Source organism: Macrosteles quadrilineatus, unplaced genomic scaffold (assembly GCF_028750875.1).
Source record: "Macrosteles quadrilineatus isolate MER2022 unplaced genomic scaffold, UCM_ALF_1.0 Scaffold_1__1_contigs__length_201487025, whole genome shotgun sequence".
NCBI lineage: Eukaryota > Metazoa > Arthropoda > Insecta > Hemiptera > Cicadellidae > Macrosteles > Macrosteles quadrilineatus.
The window spans coordinates 98,863,970-98,884,518 of NW_026542594.1; the positions used below are offsets into that span (position 1 = coordinate 98,863,970).

The 20,549-nt window shown below is 35.1% G+C and overlaps 1 protein-coding gene across 1 annotated transcript in view; it reads right to left on the bottom strand.

The window, feature by feature from the left end:
- The window catches only part of LOC128994296 (nucleosome-remodeling factor subunit NURF301), a 164,464-nt gene that overhangs the window by 128,355 nt on the left and 15,560 nt on the right, over window positions 1–20,549 (bottom strand). Inside the window, exons 2-6 of the mRNA XM_054418767.1 lie at window positions 20,294–20,454; window positions 15,387–15,508; window positions 8,621–8,829; window positions 7,179–7,420; window positions 840–945 (exon numbers count right to left, since the gene is read on the bottom strand). Coding sequence (XP_054274742.1) covers window positions 840–945; window positions 7,179–7,420; window positions 8,621–8,829; window positions 15,387–15,508; window positions 20,294–20,454 — 840 coding nt within the window. The remainder of the gene's footprint in view (window positions 1–839; window positions 946–7,178; window positions 7,421–8,620; window positions 8,830–15,386; window positions 15,509–20,293; window positions 20,455–20,549) is intronic.

The window sequence follows — 20,549 nt, forward strand, 5'->3', positions numbered from 1 at the left end:
GCGAGTTCAACTATAGTGTTTAAGAGGGTTGCACCCGCCAGCTGATTATGTGTAAACATGGTCCTACAAAAAAGAACGTACCGGCATTATTTAAGTGTTTATAGAGTTTAAATCTATATTTATAAAAGAGGAAGTTTTGTATATATATAAATATTTAACCTGGAGGCGAGTTAGCGTAGCGAACGAGCTAACCTGAAGGCAAGTGAGCGCAGCGAACGAGCTCCAACCTAAAGGTGAGTGAGCGTAGCTAACGAGCTCTAACCCAAAGGTGAGTGAGCGTAGCGAACGAACTTCAACCAGGACGTGATTGAGCGATGCGAACGAGATCATCTTGAAAATTAAACGTAACGGTACTTTCTTTCCATCGGTCTGTCTTAGGGGAAACCTATAACTTAGGCGATACGAAGTTCGCCGGGTCAGCTAGTATATATATATATTTGAACGTAATGGACTCCGAAACCGCTTGACAGATTGTAATGAAACTTTCAGGTGTTATTAAGCATTATTCAAGGATGGTTTGTGTGAAGTTTGGTGCAGATCCGTCAAAAGGGCTCCGCCCCAGTGGCTCTGGAGTTTCCCATGTTAACCTTATGAGTACTTATATTTAAATGGAGTTAAAGAATCTGAATAAATCTGGCCTAATAAAAGTTTTAGAATGTTGAGAGCTTGTACCCTAGAGGCATGTTCTACAACATTAGCATGTTTAGCCACCATCTTGAATTGGCCGGGTAGAACACTCTTAAATAACAATGCTAAGAGCAAGGCCTTCTGTTATTGTTAAATTATATAATTTCCCACACAGAATCAGGTGATCCAAAATATCGTTAACAGAAGAGTACCTGAAGTAGTGGTTGTGGTAGTAGTTGTTGTCATTTCTGTTGTTATTTCAGTGGTGTCAGTTACAACCTCAGTTTCTATGGAGCTGCATACAGTTTCTGTTGTCACCTGCAAAGTTTTACAATATATAGCCAACCCTTTATACATTTGGGGAAATGTTCAAATATTAACTAAATATTCTTTGCACTTTGATTCATTAACACAATAATTTGTTATAAAATAACATCAACTAGGCCTATGTAAAGAAGATTAAAATATTGATAAAATAAATTAATAGATGTAGTTTATTGGTAGTGTATTATCTTTAGGAGGGTACAGTTCCACAGAGAACCTAAGATATAATATCGGATGAAATCAAAATCAAATCAAGACAACATTTTTTTTTTTTTTTTTTTTTTTTTTAAGAGTAGGGCTATACAGGAATACACATAAAAATAAATTCTGCGAAAAAATGCTTCCACGTGTGCAATAGATTACTTCCATCCAAATCCCTGTATCACAAAACAAAAATAATTTGCCCAGTTCTCCTATAAGGATTAGAAACATGGAAAATAAATAAGAAAAATGAAAAGAAACTAATTGTATTTTAAAATAAAATTCTAAGGAAAATTTATGGACCCAGGCCTATACAGAGTTAGGCTAAAGTCTGGAACCCGCCAGTTAACTTTTTAATGCATTGTAGTAGGAAAACCAAACTCGGCACATATTTACAACATAAGAAATTGCACTTACTTTTTCATCAAAGTTACAAGTTTGCCCTAGCCCCAAAATGGGGTAGGCTATTTTGGGGGCAGCTCCAAATTTTCAAATGTAAATAGGCTACCAATCATGTGACCCCTCATTTTAAAGGGTTTATCAAGAGAAATTAAATGGCGCAAACCAGAGGTCAATATCACACCCCTAATCGAAATGGCAGCCATTTTAATTTAAGATGAGCATGCAAGATAAAGTCTGGACACCCCCAGTTAACTTTATAACGTGTGGCAGTGGGAAAACCAAACTCTGTACATGTTTACAACATTTAAAAATGCACTTTTTCATTTAAGTTAGAACTTGTACCCGGCCCCCAAATTCAAATACAGACACCTATCATGTGACCCCTCATTTTAAAGGGTTTCTCAAGACAAACTAAATGGCGCAAACTAGAGATCAATATCGCACCCCTAATCAAAATGGCTGTCATTTTTAAATATCCCCCATTAGCTTTTTAACAGGTTATAGCAAGAAAACTAATCTCAGCATACCTTTATAAAAAAAGAGAATTCACCTTTTGGTCAGTATTAAAATATTAAATTTTCAAAGTTAACTGGGGGTGTCCAGACTTTATCTTGCATGCTCATCTTAAATTACAATGGCTGCCATTTTGATTACTGGTTCGATATTGACCTCTAGTTTGCACCATTCAATTTCTCTTGATAAACCCTTTAAAATGAGGGGTCACATGATAGGTGAATATGAAAAGAGGTGAAGAATGCAGACTGAGAAGTATTCTATGGCAACACGGTTGGAAGGCGATTTCGAGGAAGACCAAAACAGAGATGGTGGAAACAAGTGAAGGTCCCTAGAGACCAAAAACACCATCCGCTCAAATTCATATATATATATATATATATATATATATATATATATATATATATATACAGTAGACTCCCTCTTATCCGGACTCCTCGGGACCGAGGCCAGTCCGGATAACGGGTTTTCCGGTTAAACCAACGTCCCAAAAAATTGTTAAAACAGACCGTTTAAATGTGTACTGTATATACTATTTGACTTAAATTAGAAGAGCATTGAATTTAGATCACTGGTCTCAAATCTTTCCCATGAGAACAGTCGTTTCAGTATCGCCCACTTCCTGTCGATCTAGTCCGGTTAAACGGATGTGCTGATAAAAATTGTCCGGTTAAAGAGATGTCATTTCCCCTGAGTGTAGTCCGGTTAAACCGATGTCCGGTTAAAAGGTGTCCAGATAAGAGGGAGTCTACTGTATCTAAATACTATACACTCGCATATGTAACTCACTCACGGAAGATACTAATGTTTCAGCACTTCTAGAGGAGCTAGGGAGTTGAAATTTGGCACACTTGTAGGTTTTGGGCCCAAACCCCCAGGAAAATTGTGAAAAGTTACATTTTCAAATTTTAACCATCCCAAAATCTTATGGGGCATTGAATAGTAATAGCATATGTATAATATATGTATAAAATAATGGCATTGACAGTTACCGACTTTGGTGTACTCATTTGTACCGTTTAGAAACATGATAGAGCCTTAAAATTTGGTAGTATCGTAGTATAGGATCTTAAATTAACGGGGAAATTTGTAAAAGTCCCATTTTCAAATTTTAACCACCCCCATAATCCAAAATGGTGGGCCTCTGAAAACGACAAAACACGTTTTTTTCAAAGGGCTATAGCTCGAAAACGGTAAGAGCTAGAAAAGATTTGAAAGAATTTTCTACAAAACCCTCTTAGGCGTTTTCCGAAAATCGCACTCCTTCAGCTTCAAAAAACGCCCTACTTTCAAAACTTAGTAAATTTCTTTCAAATTTTTACCGGTTTTCGCTATTTTTTTATACCTAAATAACATTTTTTTTTTGCAAATATTATTAATGCTTTGTATCTTCCTTAGTTTACTTTAAATTTTACTCACTAAGTGTTTTTTCGTAACTTTACTCCTTGACCCCCAAAACTTATTTTTAATCTCAAAATTTGAAGGTTTTTTACCACTATTACGAACCCCATGTTATTCTTACGGAGAATAACATTGAAAGTAGCCGACTTTGGTGTGCTCATCTGAACCGTTTAGAAACGTGCTAGAGACTTGAAATTTAATAGTATTGCAGTATGGTATCTTACATTAACGGTGAATTTTGCAAAAGTCCCGGTATGACTCTGCGGTCACGGGGTGATCGTCGGTATGACTCGCGGTCACGGCGTGATCATCTGTACGACTCCGGGGTCACAGGGCAATCGTCAGTATGACTCGCGGTATCGGCGGGATCGTCGGTATGACTCCGCGGTCACGTCGCGATCCCCACGACGGTATGACTCATGATCACGGCATGATGGTCGGTATGACTGCGGTCACAGGACGATCGTCGGTATGACTCCGTGGTGACGGGGTGATTGTCGGTATGACTCACGCTCACGGCGTGATCGTCGTTATGACTCCGCGGTCACGGGGTGATCGTCGGTATGACTTCGCGGTCACGTCGCGATCGTTGGTATGACTTCGCGGTCAAAGCGCGATCGTCGGTATGACTCGCGGTTTCGGCGGGATCGTCGGTATGACTCCGTGGTCACGGCGCGATCGTCGAAATGACTTCGCCTCCTGCGTTCGCGGAACATCTCTCGCGATAGCGGCGTTATCGTCGCGCGCGAAGCGGCAAAATCGCCGACGATCGGACCAAATCCCGTCCCGAAAAATTCCCGAAGCAAATGTAATCCCGTCCCGAATATCGGGAATATTTTTTTCCCGAAATTTCGGGACCCGTCTATCCCTACCTAAGAGTGGTTTGTAGAAAATGTAATTCCTGACCATGAAAATTCTTTCAAATCTTTGCTAGCTCTTATCATTTTTGAGTTATAGCCGTTTAAAAAATGTGTTTTGTCGTTTTTAGTTTTCCGCAATTTTGGATTTTTTGGGAGTTAAAATTTGAAAATGGGATTTTTGCAAATTTAACCATTAACTAAGGATCCCGTACTACAATACTACCAAATTTCAAGTCTCTAGCATATTTCTAAACGATTCTGATGACCATACCAAAGTCATTAAATTTCAATGTTATTCTCCATAAGAATAACATGGGGCTCGTAAAAACTTTCAAATTTTGACATTAAACCTCAGTTTTGGGGGTCAAGGAGTATAGTTACGAAAAAACATTAAATTATTAAAATTTTAAGTACAGTAAGGAAAATACAAAGCATTAATAATATTTGCAAAACTAATTTACTTAGGTTGGGAAAAGTAGCGAAAACCGCTAAAAATTTGAAAAAAATTTACCAAATTTTGAAAATATGGCGTTTTTTTTAAGGTGAAGGAGTGCGATTTTCTAAAAATTCATAGTAGCGTCTTGTAGGAAATTTAATTCCTGCCCATGAAAATTCTTTCAAATCTTTTCTAGCTCTTACCGTTTTCGAGCAATGGCCGTTACAAAAAAACCTGTTTTGTCGTTTTCAGAGGTCCGCCATTTTAGATATTTGGAGGGGTTAAAATTTGAAAATGGGACTTTTGCAAAATTCACCGTTAATGTAAGATACCATACTGCAATACTATTAAATTTCAAGTCTCTAGCACGTTTCTAAACGGTTCAGATGAGCACACCAAAGTCGGCTACTTTCAATGTTATTCTCCGTAAGAATAACATGGGGCTCGTAATAGTGGTAAAAAACCTTCAAATTTTGAGATTAAAAATAAGTTTTGGGGGTCAAGGAGTAAAGTTACGAAAAAACACTTAGTGAGTAAAATTTAAAGTAAACTAAGGAAGATACAAAGCATTAATAATATTTGCGGTTTTTGAACGTATAGACGGAGAGATTATCTCATGTATCTTACAAATAGAGCTCTATTACGTGAAAGTAGAAGAAATATCATATCAGAGAGGTAAGCTTAGTTATGACTGGACTTCAGTCAGTAAAGGCCAAGCAGTCAAGTCTATGTCACGTATAGTTATGGTAACTTTACTTCTGTACAGGCCTAGGCAATCAATGTATTTATATATGATAGGCGACTGTTTTCAATATTTTAAATTACAGAATTCCTGCTTTATAAATGCAGGTTCTATTTTCAATAACGAAGAGTTTCTTTTACTGTATTTAAACCAATATTTGCTACAAAACTAATAGCAGTAAGGAAAATTAAAAGAAACAACCACTGCTTGGAATAATTCAGTCGATTTACAGTAATTATGTATGCGAATGCGATATGGCTACGACAGCCGCGGGTCTAGCACCCTCCGAATCCTTCAAATGAGGATTTGCTGCTCTGTTCAAACCAAAATTTTGATGAAACACTAAGCGCGATAGAAAAAAATTTGAATACAAACAGTAATATATATTTAATTACCTATCAACAACTTTACCTCGGATAAAACTTCTCTGACCAAAAAAGACAATGTTAGTAGTTGACTAACTTATTCATGTCTCGTTTCCAGTTTTTATCCAAAATAAACTTTAAATATTAATGAACGTAACCAAACAAATATTAATTTTAAAAATATACTCTTTGTATGACGGGATTATTTTCAAGCTGTCTACCTATTTTCAAAATTTGATCTTAATATTGTAAGGTTGTTAAAATCAATAGTAAATTTATAACGTCTACTCTACTAGTTTTTGCCGATTCCGAGGCGTTATATGCTTCTTGCATCGCTTCTACATCAAACCAAAGATTAGAAAAAACCTTGTGTATCACTTAATTAATGTTCATGCCCGTTCTATAATACTGAAGTAAGTTATTATTCTGTGTTCGCTGGTTAAAGTAGCCGATTAAAATTGTTTTTTAACTCCTATTTGCAAGGATCAATATTATTTCATGTTCATATAAAACATTTAGTCAACATCAGCGTATTCTAACATTTCTAACACGAATCATTCTGAAAATCAAGACAGTAAATATTTTCCGCCATTGGTAAAACAACATTTAAACATTCATATATACCATTTCTCAGTAATACAACCTAAGAGTAGTAATCAATGATCAATGGTATTAATTGGACTGTTCTCTTTTGTACTGTATTTTCTAATTTGCTAGCTTACTGTAGATGGTTTGTCATAACCAAATGTCATTAGTCTCTTTATTTACATTTACGTTGTTTTGTTAATTGGTAACCATCATAGCAACCCATATGACCAATGTTAAAAATTTTAGATTAGTTTTAATAGGTACAGACATTATCAAATTGAAATTTGTTGTTGTACAAACATGCTCACTGTTTGTTTAAATAACTCTGGGAAGTTTGGCTATAATGTGTTCAGCCGTTATTGAGTTATCTGATTACATAGTTTGCATAAGTTCCGATCTCAAAGAGCTTCGCTCGCTCCGCTGAGTTAAGTGCATAGGTGAGTGGCTGGTTTTGCATATTCAGTAACAAGAAAGGGATGAGTTATATCTTAGTTTATATAACTTGTATGTAGCACTATTCATGTACAATTACATTACTTATGAATAATTAGACTTGACCCTACATTGACTCTTTAATATAATCAAGGATACTATTAGTATTTTTAGTATATTTAGTATATATACTAGTAAATTAGTATACATCTAAAGTACTAAAGTATATTTACTAGATGTATACTAATTTACTAGTATATTTAGATTGTTAGCCAGTATGAACTCACAACAGTAAGATCTCCAATGTTATCTGGGTCCCCAGGAAACCCAGCAGACTCTTCATGCATCTGTCTCACCATGTCTTCAACATCTTGTCTTTCTTTTTCTTTTTTATCTTCTTCTACTCTTTTCTTTTCTTCTTCTTCCTTCCTTTCTTTTTCTTTCTTTTCTTCTTCTTCTTGTCTCTTTTTCTCCTCTTCTTCCTTAATTTTCCTTTCTATTCGTTCTTTTTGTAGTTTGATTAGATTGTCTAAAAGTAAAAATGTTGTTTAATATCTATTCTTTTAGTTAAATAATTGAATGTTTTATAAATAATAAAGTTACTGTAGTCACTGTTTTATTTGACATAAATATTTCTGAAACGCCCAACTGTGGTAAACTTAATAAACTTAATAAAAAATAGGGGATCACTAACCTAAAATTATATGTATTTATTTTTAAACAATTTACAATTGGGGATGATTTGATTTGATTCCTAAAGTCGATTCTCAATTCCACTGATTCTCGGCTTTAGAATCTGAATCGAAAATGGACCACTTAAAGTCGATTCTGATCTCGATACCTGACTCGTAAGCGCAATCAAAAATTACCGCAAATGTCGCAATCGCACAAGACAACGATGTCTACATTCGATGTCTACATTCGATGTCTACACGGGAAATGTTTCTGACATAATAATATCAAACTTTTTACAAGTTCGCCTCTATTAAAAATTTGTTCTAATAAATTTCATTGTAATATCGAAGGAATCGGAATCAAGCATCAATGTAATCGGAATCAAGAATCGATTTCAAAGAATCAAAATCGCAGTGTGTCTGCACTGAGCCCTTCTAGAGCTCTGAACCTTTCTATTAAATTAAAATAATAAGTTAAAACCGTGGACCAATTTTGGTATTGACCCCTGGATTTCATCGGCTACTTCTGAGCATGCCAGGAAAGAAATTTGATTATAGCTGGTTCTAGGGGTAGGTCTAGGTCTAGCCTGTTTTGTGAATGCAATTTTATTCTTCTGGATATTTTTGTCACAATGCACTGGTTTGTTTCAATAGTTTCTAGCGAACCTTTTGGACTTTCTAATACTACAAGAAAAAAGAGGAGAGGGTTTGCTGAAAAACTAGTATGATATTGGGAAATTTCTCATCAGGACCTTTTGTAAGTGGTTGATAGGTGTGCGGCTTACAGTTTTATCGAATGTTTGTACAGTAGAATTTCGATAACAAATCAACCTTGATAACAAGTGTCATTTTCAAATTCCATAGAAATTATTTTACCCCTAATCACGAATGTTATTGCAAACCTCAATAAGAAGTCAACCTTAAAGTCTTATTTAATAATCCCCATGAGGGTTTAGTTGTTCTACTGAATTCCTCATTAATGATATATATTGTGTACAAACAGCTATGATATTAAATAAGTTAAACTGATTGTTGAATCAAATTAGAAGACTCACTGTTCTCAGTTTCCAAATAAGACTTTTTATTTCCCTTGTGCTGGTTAGTTATTTTCTCAGTTAGCTCCATTTGTCTGATGATTTCATCCTTGAAATCACTTATTTCCCGACAGAGCTGTGCTTCATATTCTTTTGGGTCCAATGTCTCCAATAACTCATCAAGCTGAGCAGGTGTCGAGTAATACCAAGCATCTCCATCCTCACTCTCCCTATAAATGCAAACATAACCATTGATTACTATCATCTCAATTACTTAGTTATTTGCAGATTTGATCAATGACGGATCATGAGACCTCAAATTTAATGTTTTTACTGAAGTCAGCAATACGAAAGGCACACTAAAGTATAGACCAGAGGTATCCAACCTTATATTCTTTTAGGGCCACATTGTGAATTTTTTGAGGGAAGGGCCATATTTATAATGAGAATCGATCGGGAAATTACCACTGTTGCCGGGAACGTGCAAGACTACGATGCTGTCTACACTTTGATGAAGAAGTTCATGATGAGATTTTACCGCAAACGCGGACGACGATGATGTTTCCGTGATCGCGGGAGATGATGATGAGGTTTCCACGGTCATGGGAAATATTCATTATTTTGCCGCGATCGCACAGGACGATGATCACATTTTCATGACCACAAAAGACGATGATGATTATGTCTACATGGCTGCAGAGATGTTCATGATTTACCCTCGATCCCGGACGACGAAGATGACATTTCTGTGACCGCGAGGGTCAATGATGTCTACATGGCTGCGGGAGATGTTCATGAGTTTGCCACGCTCACGGAAAATGATGACGATATCTACACGGCCGCAGATGATGTTCATGAGTTTGCCACGACCGCTGACGACGATGATGTTTCCATGATCGCAGGAGATGATGATGAGGTTTCCACGTCCATGGAAAATGATCATTATTTTGCTGTGATTGGGGACAACGATGATAATGTTTCCGTGACTGCGGGATTCAATGATGTCTACACGGCCGCAGAAGATTTTCATGATTTTGCCGTGATCGCGCAGGACGATGATCACGTTTCCATAACCACGAAAGACGATGATGATTATGTCTACATGGCCGCAGATGTTCATGATTTTGCCGCGATCCCGGACTACGAAGATCACGTTACCGTGACCGCGGGAGTCAATGATGTTTACATGGCTGCGGGAGATGTTCATGAGTTTGCCACGCTTAAGGAAAATGATGATGATATCTATACAGCCGCGGATGATGTTCATGAGTTTACCGCGGTCGCGGATGACGATGATGATGTCTACACGGCCAAGGAAGATGTTAATGATTTTGCCGCGATCGCGGACGACTACAATGATGTTTTTTTTTGTTTATCCTCTTTATTAATGATTTGCCTAACTCTATACCTTACAAAACAATTTTATATGCTGACGACACAACCTTCATTTCATCAGCTGACAACTTTCACTCTGCAAACCAAAGTATAGAAAACGCCATTGAATTAGGTAAGCTGTGGTTTGAAAGTAATTTTCTTGAAATAAAGCATGATAAAACAGAACAAATTTGTTTTGCTTTGCGTAATCTTGAAACAGACAATGCAGTTTCTGTTAAAACTACTTGGAATATCCATAGACTCAAAACTCACTTGGGAAATACATACCAATAATATCATTTAAAAATTGTCAAGAGTATGTTGTTTGATAAGAAAACTAAAAAATTGTGTTTCTAAACCAACACTTCTAATTGTTTACCACAGTTTATTTCACTCACACTTGCTGTATGGCAATATACTGTGGGGTAATAGCTCAGGAGCTCACCGGGTCTTTACATGGCAAAAGAAGGTTCTCAGAATTATGTTTGGAATTCCAGATAGGGTTAGTTGCAAAGCATTTTTTGCTGAAAATAGAATCATGACACTCTATAATATTTTCATTTTTAACAATTTAGTTTCCGTTAAAGTAAAGAGAATCTAAATAAATTTGTTCCTTGCAACTCAATCCATGGGTATATCACCAGACAATCAAAAGATTTATATATTCCTCAAGCCAGGCTAACAAAATTTATCAAAAGTTATAAATGTTTGCAAATAAAACTATTGAATAAACTTCCAATATATTTTAGAAATCAGGAAATCATTCCATTTGTATAGGTCAAAATTATCAGATTGGCTTACAAGTCGTGCTTTTAGCGAATTTCCCATATAGGGAATATGCTATTACCGTAGTACTCATGGTAAGACCTGGACTTGGGACCGATTTTTTTTTCGTTTTGAGGTCCCTAGAGGCCAAAAACACCATCCTTTCAAATTCATATATATATATATATATATATATATATATATATATATATGTCCGTTAGCTCGAGCAAAAATGATCCGATTTTGATGAAATTTGGTATAAACGTGTAAGCCTACATTTATTCAAACGAGTTCGCGAACCAGCATGATTGGACTATGGGAACGGGGGTTTACGGGGGGTTTTATGGGGTAAAAATAGGTTTTTCACATTTTTTACCCAAAAAACATAAAATTTTGCAATTTCTTTCCAAACCATTTTGTAGAGCTTAAAAAAAAACAAATAATTTAGTATATTGAAGTGTTATTATGCACCTAATGGTTACGGAGAAAATTTAAAAAAAATGTAGTCTAAATTTAAAATTGCCATGTTATTCTTATGGAGAACAAGTAAACTAACTGTTGTAGTTTGCTTGTTTATGAACATATTTTGATCAAATGTGGAAAATGTTTTTATTTGTTACTAACTATTAACATTTTACAACAAAAAAAAACAGTTTTACCCTCCCTGATGCAGCAAACCTAAGTACTTGTTAAACTAATTCTATTTAAATAGGAAATAAATGTTATATTTTTAAGTAGAAATTTTAGTGTAAATCCAATCAGGCAAATGGAAATTCGCTTAGTCTGCAGGTTTGCTGCAGCGGGGGTATTTATTCAGTCGAGGAGTTTTTGCAGAATGTAAATTTTTCAACTCTTAAATGTGAGGCCAAGCAGTCTTGATTATTCTTTGTTTTTGTTATGGTTTTTTCCCTGTTAATTTCAAAGTTTTTTTATTATTACTGATGCTTTATTCTTTTAAGATTCATTTAACTTTATTTAAAAATTTTCTGTTAGCCTAGGCTATTTATGTAACAAATGTGACCTTGTCTATTGTAATTTTTATATTACCAAATGACAATAAAGATTTATTATTATTATTATTATTGTGACTGCAGGAGACGACGATGACGTCTACATGGCAGCAGGTAATGTTCATGATTTTGCCGTGATCGCGGGCGATGAATTTTCTGTGACCGCGGAAATTTTCTGTGAATTTTCTGTCCTGATAATAAGTATTGAAGATGATAATGTAGACAATGAAGCCGCTACAGGTCTAGCACATAATCCAGAACATCATAGAAGAACCAAACACATTGTAATAAAACACTTTTTCATTCCAGAACAAGTGACAGCAGGAAACCTTGAAGTGAAGAAAATTGACACAAGCTAACTAGCTGATTTGTTTACAAAATCTCTTCTTGGACCAAGGTTAAAGGTTTTAATAGAGCAAATTGGACTGGCTAAAAAGATCCTTTGAAGTCTCTAAGGAAGCCTTGAGTAGGGGGAGTGTTGGATATAATAACTATTGAACTATGTTTATTATATTTAGTACTCTTCGACTTACTTATGAGAATTAAAATGTTTTTGTTTTACATATTGTTTTCTGTTGTTAATGATTATCTCTAAATAGGTTTGACCAATACATTACATCATGAAAGTGTCTTTAATCTAAGTGTTCTATTCATTTCTGTCTATTAAATTAACTTTTAACAGTAGCATTTTATAACATAAAAAACATCATACATCTATGAAGCAATTTATTTTTAAACAAAATGTTATCTTATTCAAAATATTATATTGAACTTAATTTTGACCAAGATGTAAGCACAGAAAATCTAACCGAGTATAACCTAATCCATCCCTAAGAGGGTCAATAGTGGGTTAGAAGGGTCAAATTAACAAGGTAGACTGACTGAATGAATTATTCGGATTTTACGAATTATACTCCATTCCACATTCATCTTGCCAAAAACGGTGAGAGCCCTGAGGGTTTAGGTCACATGTTGGCCTGACTTGAAGTAATGTGACAAACAATTCCAGGTCTGTGTCCAACAGAGTAGAGGAGGTTTTTTAGTGAGTAGTCAGTGATAGATTCAGGAGTCTCACACTACAGGCTGGCTACCTGTGTGTGTAAAAGCATTTTCCGTCCTCTCCCTTAAAAAAAAAGCATCTATTATCTTGTATTATTATTATCTATTATATTATATTTATCTTGCAGTACTAATCTCCAGGTGTAATTTTTGGTTGAACTCTAGTGTGTTATATAGTCCTCTCTGAATGAATAAAATGTTGCAACCCTAATTGCTGTAAAAATTACGGTTCAAAAGTTTTTGCAACTTACCTGATATTTTCTATAAAAAGCTAGGCTTATAAAATAAAAGTCAGATTTCCAAAAAATTATGACCAATTTTGATTAAAAATTTGTTAGGTTCTTTTAGCTCCAAACAAAAGTGTACAAACCTGTACAACGCTGTAACGCTGTTGATATTTTCATGTATAAACTTTCATATTGCACTGCTTGTTTTAATTTATTTGAACTGAAAAGCTATTAATATTGATGGTATGTTGTTATGCCATGCATGATAATGATGAGTATTTTAGTTAGTTAGTTTTATTAAATTACTCTTGACACCATTCCTGTATCTATGTATTGTACTTAAATGAATAAAGTTATATGAAATGAATTAAATGAAATGAAATGTAAATTAGGATGGGGCACCTACTGCCACCAAACTCCATTGAAGTTTAGTTTTTGAAATTACAGTTCAAAAGAAATTGCAACTTTTGTGATTTTATTAGTGATGGTCGGATCCGGATATCGGACTACCGGATCCGCCGGATCCGAGCTAGAACCGGCACCCGATCGAATCCAAAAAATTCCGGATCTTGGGCTGGATCCGGTTTTGATAGATCCGATGTTTTCAGATTTTTCCCGATTTTTTTGCGAAACAAAGCTGTCTGTATCCATGTACAAGACTATCTGTGACTGTGTACAAGAAGACTATCTGTGTCTGTGTACAAGAAGACTAATGTCAATGCCAAAGTACTGTATATTGCCGACGTCAAAAACCTCTATGGTGGTCAATGTCACAGTACTGTGTATTACGACGTCAATAACCTCTATGGTTAGTCAATGTCACAGTACTGTATATTATGACGTCAATAACCTCTATGGTTAGTCAATGTCACAGTACTGTATATTACGACGTCAATAACCTCTATGGTTAGTCAATGTCACAGTACTGTATATTACGACGTCAATAACCTCTATGGTTAGTCAATGTCACAGTACTGTATATTGCCGACGTCAATAATCTCTATGGTTAGTCAATGTCACAGTACTGTATATTGCGACGTCAATAACCTCTATGGTTAGTCAATGTCACAGTACTGTATATTACGACGTCAATAACCTCTATGGTCAGGCAATGTCACAGTTACTGTATATAAAATAACCTCTATGGTTAGGCAATGTATACCATAAATTTAATGAAGGAAATTTTATCAAACTGTGTCATCCCCCATTGTAAACGCAAAGCTTGAGTATAATGCAATAAGCATTTTATACTTATATACCAATCATGTACGAAGGATGGGTACTCTGATAGTGCCTCATAATTCTATTCTAAAAAAAAATTGTATTCTCGAATCCGAATCTTTTCTTAAGATTCTGTGGATTCGAGATCCGGATTCGACACATCCCTACCTTCTATCTTGAGTATGCTATATCGTGGTTTTTGCGTGCAGCATCCAATTTATTTATGCCTGGATCACCCCTTGCTTATCTCTTCCTTAAATTCGTTCCAGGTCCACAGTACTGATAGCTAGGTATGTGATATTCAACAGTTAAAATACCCTGTGTCTGTGTACAAGAAGATTTTCTGTGTACATACAGGATGAATGAAAAGTCAAAACTCCCCCATCTAATATGTTAGAACACAGTATAGTCTTCACTTCTTGTACACAGACACAGGGTATTTTACCTGTAGAACTTCACATACCTGGCTTAGTACTGTGGACCTGGAACGAATTTAAGGAAGAGATTAACAAGAGGTGATCCATGAATAAATAAATTCGATGCTTCATGCACAAACCTTGATATAGCATACTCAAGATCGAACTATAGTAAAATATACACAGATACCCTTTTGGTGCAAACTTAGCACATAGTTTCATTTTAAGATTCTGAAAAGTTTTAGTGTCCCCAAAAAATGAGGGATTATGGGCTCAACTGGAGATTACTCTATATATAAGATATATTAACCTTTAAACATTGCCAATTTAATTGTAAACAGTATGATTTAAATTGGCATTCTGTTAATTACGTTTTTTTAACACGCCCTTATGACAGTGTGTATCTGGATCCGGATCCGAATTTTTCAAGATCCGGATCAGGATCCGGTACCGACATTGTCTTGAATCCGCCCATCACTAGATTTTATAAAATCTGAAAGTCACAGAAATTAGTAAAATGTACAAAGTATGACCTAACAAAGATTATGAGAACAGTAAACACAACCCATAACGCAATAAGCATGTTTCCAGCAATTTTAATAGCACTACTATCTCCCATAAGATCTGTCAATGCAGGTTGAACGTGGAATAGAGTATAGCTTACAGTATTTCCATGGTAAATGATCAAATAAGGCTGTTAATGTACTGTACTTACACAAATATCCTTCGAGTAAGGAACCAATACTTGCGACCATGGCGATCAAAGCCTAGATGTTCCTGACGACATAAAAGGCCTGATTTCTCTACATCAGGTATACAATCAACCACTCCAACAACCTAAAATATGATAACAAATTATAAAACTTAATTTAAAATATTAGTATTTTATAGGGATGTGTCGATTCACAGTACCGATTCTTGGATATTGGTATCAGTATCAAGAATCGATCGTCAAGAGTCAATACCAGTACCCCACTTAATTATCTGCAAGTTTAAAAAATTCACGCTTTTGCCACAATTGCGGATGACGCTGAAGATAGCATTTTCGTGACCAGGGCAGACGATAATGATGTCTACACGGCTGCAAGAAATTATCTGAAATTTGCCGTGATCGTAGATGACCATGATAAATTTTCATGACCGAGGGAGCTTAAAACAATGATGTCCACATGGTTGCAGGAGATTAAAATTTTGCCATCATCACGGAAGAAAATGATACTGTAATGTCTATATGACTGCAGGAGATATTCAAGAATTTGCCTTGATCGTGCAAGAGGGTGATATCGTTTCGAGGGAAATATTCAGGATTTTGCCACGATGGCAGAGGACGATGATGTTGCCATAACTGGGGGAGTTATGCAGGATTTACCGCTATCGCGAGAGTCAAAGTTGATGTTTCCGTTACAGCATGCAATATTTAGGATGTTGCCGCGATCGCGAAAGATGAAGATTATGTTCTCTTGACCACGGGAGATGTTCAATATTTTGCTGCGATCATGGAAGAGAATTATGATATTTCCATAACTGATGGAGATATTCAGGATTTTGCCAAGTTGGCGGGAGCTAACTTCATGGGTCTGATGTTCCCATGACCGCAAACGTTCAATATTGTACCGTCATAGTGTAAGACAGTAATGATGTTTCACGGTTTGAATTTTAATTGGCTAGAATTGCTGCTTTAATTTTTTCCCTTACTTTAATAACACCCAATTACCACTAAAATTATAAAGGCCTAAAAAACAATCATCATTTTTAGCGAATTTCCCTACAGGGAAGTATCTATTACCGTAGATGGCCCCAGAGAATAAAAACACTATTCATTCAAATTGTTATATATGTATATATACATAAAGGGGGCCCCCAAACAAACCTGTACCGATTTTGTGGAATTGTTATCACCCAATGTTTTAATTATAACAAACAAAATACATTTAAAATGTTTCAAAATGTGGACTTGTGCATGCTTATCAGCTGTTACTTGCCCATTTTTTACTTTCTCCCCCTATACCATAGTATAGGCCTATGGAGAAAGTATTGTTTTCGTCAACATTTTTGAGTTTGAGTTTTGAGTGGATATATCCGTTTAAAAAAGTAGTGTTCGAAGTAATGTCTGCGTATTGATATTGTATTGTGTGTGTGTCTGTGTATCTGGATGTGTAAAGAGCTAGCGACTACACCTGTGATCCGATTTCAACGAAATTTGGTATGTAGGTTCTAATCTATGGTACCACCAGGCATTTTTTCATTTTTTTGAAATTTTGTTTTTTTATGTTGATTTTCTCATCAAAGCCCACAAAATAACAGAAAAATCGGATTTCAAACAAAATGGCCTAAAACAATTTTGATAAAAGTTTAGTATTTTGTAGCCCTTTAAATTCTGATTAAATTCTGAACAAAATGGTACAACTCCCATATCTGTAAAAATTACGGTTCAAAAGTTGTTGTAAATAATGTTATTTTCCCATAAAAACCCCATAAAATAACGAAAATATGATAAAAAAAGCCGGGTTTGATGACAAAACAGACGACTTTATGACATTTAAAAATAGTAAGTTCAGATCACAAAGTTGTAGCCAGTCCAGTAACCAGCGTAGTACCTCACCCCACAATGACATCTACTGCTTGTATCATAACCGTTATGGGTCACGAGCCACCAATGTGTGACTCCTTGCACTTATTCTTCTACAAAAAACAAACTAGGCAACTAGGTGCGGTGTAAAGGCATACACGCAAATCCCGGTTAACAAAGATGTGCCCAAGACCACAATAACGACCACATTCGGTCTCTTTGAGTTCCCATTCATGTCTTTCGGGTTGAGGAAAGCTGGTCAAACTTTTCAAAGGTTTATTGATGAAGTCGTAGAGGGGACTCAGTTTTTGTTTCCCCTACATTGACGATATCCTTGTTTTCTCAAAGGATCCTGTCAAGCACGAAGAACACCTTCGTATTCCGTTCAAGAGGTTAGTCGAATATGGTGTCCTTATAAATGTGAAGAAATCTGTATTTAACACTGACGACTCAGTAGTTTTTTTTTTTTTTTTTTTTTTTTTTTATCAAGGCACCACTGACGGAACCAGTCCTGTCTCTGATCGCATTGACGCCCTTCAGAATTATCCTTTGCCACAAATTGCCTAAGGTCTTAGATGATTTTTGGGGATGTTGAACTTTTACTGTAGGTTCATTCCTCACGCTGCAGAATTTCAAGCCCCTCTCCACACTGTCCTTTCGTCATTAAAATTGAATCAGAAAGTCACATGGACCGATGTATTAACTGAAAACTTCAGTAAATGTAAGGATCATTTACTGTATCAATAAAGTATCATTTACATACTACGCTAAATTAGCACTTTTTTGTGATGCATCAAATACTCACAGTATTTTTATATTTTTAATATTTTTATCTTCCCGAAAGAGAGGTACCAGAACTCCGTTCCACCGCGTTCCCCGCAAATTGAGCACTGTATAAGCTGTATAATCTTGCTTATACTTGTAGTTATTTTTTGGACTCACAGGATCTATCCATATCAAGTGATCCAGAAATAAAATAATTGGTTGCTTGACCATTTTTAAATAAATAATATTTTTATCCTAGATACCTATATCAATTCTTGGTTCAAAAGTGATTTTACATTTTTTTTATCTCTTTTGTTACTTCTACGGCGGCAATTTATGTTTTGCGGAACACAAATTTTTTCTCATGTAAGGGTTTGCGTTTACTTGCATAACTCGGTAACCATGAACACTAGAGTGATGAAACAAAAAGCATTTTAATCTGGAAGAAACTGCCTAAATATTTATTATGTTCAGTACATATTTTTTGAAATGTGAATAAAAAAAAAACAGTTTTCAACCCATCTCAACATTTCATAAGAAAGCGAAAAAATTTCTACTTTTGAAGGCGTATTACCGTTGAAACGAATAAAATCTCAGACTTGATTTTTTTTTTAGTGTAGCAACTCAGTAGAACTGTTTGTTTTTCAAATATCAACCCTGAGACTTAATTCCTTTAAAAGTGATAATTTTTCAAAAACTGAAATTTTTCAAAAAATTCAAGTCTTGAGTCTCAATATTTTTGTTGGGACAAAGTTTAAAAATCTGAAATTTTTACCAAAAACCCCTCTTATGGCTGTTATACTGCTGTATGAATTTCATCTTTGAGATTTACTTTTAAGCTAAGTTACAGTATCATGAAAATCGCAAAAAACGCATAAGCTTGGCCAATGCGGCTAGTACTGTAGGTAGCTTAAAGATAAGCTTATAGGTATAGGTAATTATTTTATTTGATGTAAACTTATCTTATCTATTAACTTACTTATCTACTAAACTTATCTATGTACAAACAGATTTTTAACTTAAACTTTGTACCCAAAGTACAAATGATATGTACGGTACTAAAAATAAATAAAATCCTGCTGAATTTTAAGTTTAGTCAATTCTATTTATTTTGAGGTCTTATAATTGATTTTCCATTCAGATTTAATGTAACCCGTAACATAAATAAAAAGTGTTTATTATGGTATTTTGTAAAGGAATAAATCATATTCTGTGGGATCTGTTACAGTCTTAAAGTCCCCACAGGAAGTCGTAAATGAGTCACAAAACACAAAATTTCATAACAAAATAACTCATTTTCATAACATATGAAGAAATCACTCAACACTACAACAAACTCCTAAATAAGCTAATAATATTTATTGAAAAAAAACTTGTGTAAACCTGAATGAAAATAATCTGATAAAAGTTTTTTTTCACAAAGACCAGAAATTTAATTACCTATACCTATAAATTAATCTTTAAGCTACCTACAGTACTAGGGGCGTTGGCCGAGCTTAAATGTGTTTTTTGCGATTTTTTGCGAGTAAATCTCAAAGATGAAATTCATACAGCAATATAACAACCATAAGAGGGGTTTTTGGTAAAAATTTCAGATTTTTAAACTTTGTCCCAACACAGATATTGAGACTCAAAATTTAAATTTTTCAAAAAATTTCAATTTTTTAAAAATTATAACTTTTAAAGGAATTAAGTCTTAGGGTTGATATTTGAAATACAAACAGTTCTACCGAGTTGCTACACACACAAAAAATCTAGTCTGAGATTTTATTCGTTCCAACGGTAATACGCCTTCAAAAGAAGAAGTTTTTTCCGTTTTCTTATGAAATGTTGAGATGGGTTGAAAACTGTTTTTGATTCACATTTAAATAAATATGTACTGATAATAATATTTAGGCTGTTTCTTCCAGATTAAAATGCTTTTTGTTTCATCACTCTAGTGTTCATGGTTACCGAGTTATGCAAGTTAATGCAAACCCTTACATGAGCAAACATTTGCGTGTTCCGCAAAACAAAAACAGCCGCCATAGAAGTAACAAAAGAGATAAAAAAATGTAAAATCACTTTTGAACCCAGAATTGATAGAGGTATCTAGGATAAAAATATTATTTATTTAAAAATGGTCAAGCAACCCCTGTTGGATCACTTGATATGGATAGACCCTACGACAAGAGCTCGGGAAGGCTCAAATCAATAAATAATTCTTGTCTATTGTTTATAATCAGCTTAAAATATGCACTAAAGTGTGCATCACTGTCTTAAATAATTGAATTGAATTGCTGCTATACCTTGTGTGCTTTACACAGGTTGCACTGCCAATCCTCTTGAGGAACGTCAACCAGCGGAGGGTCAACACACTCCAAATGAAACACTGCAGGGCAAGTTTCACAGCAGAGTAAATCTCCAACCCGGTGGCAGATGCGGCAATGGTCATCATACTGGAAGCTGCCTGTGAACATGGTGTTCATAGTTTGTTTGACTTATAATATAGCCTATGAACTATAATTATGATGCCAAGTCCCTTTCCTGACCTAAAAATCTATA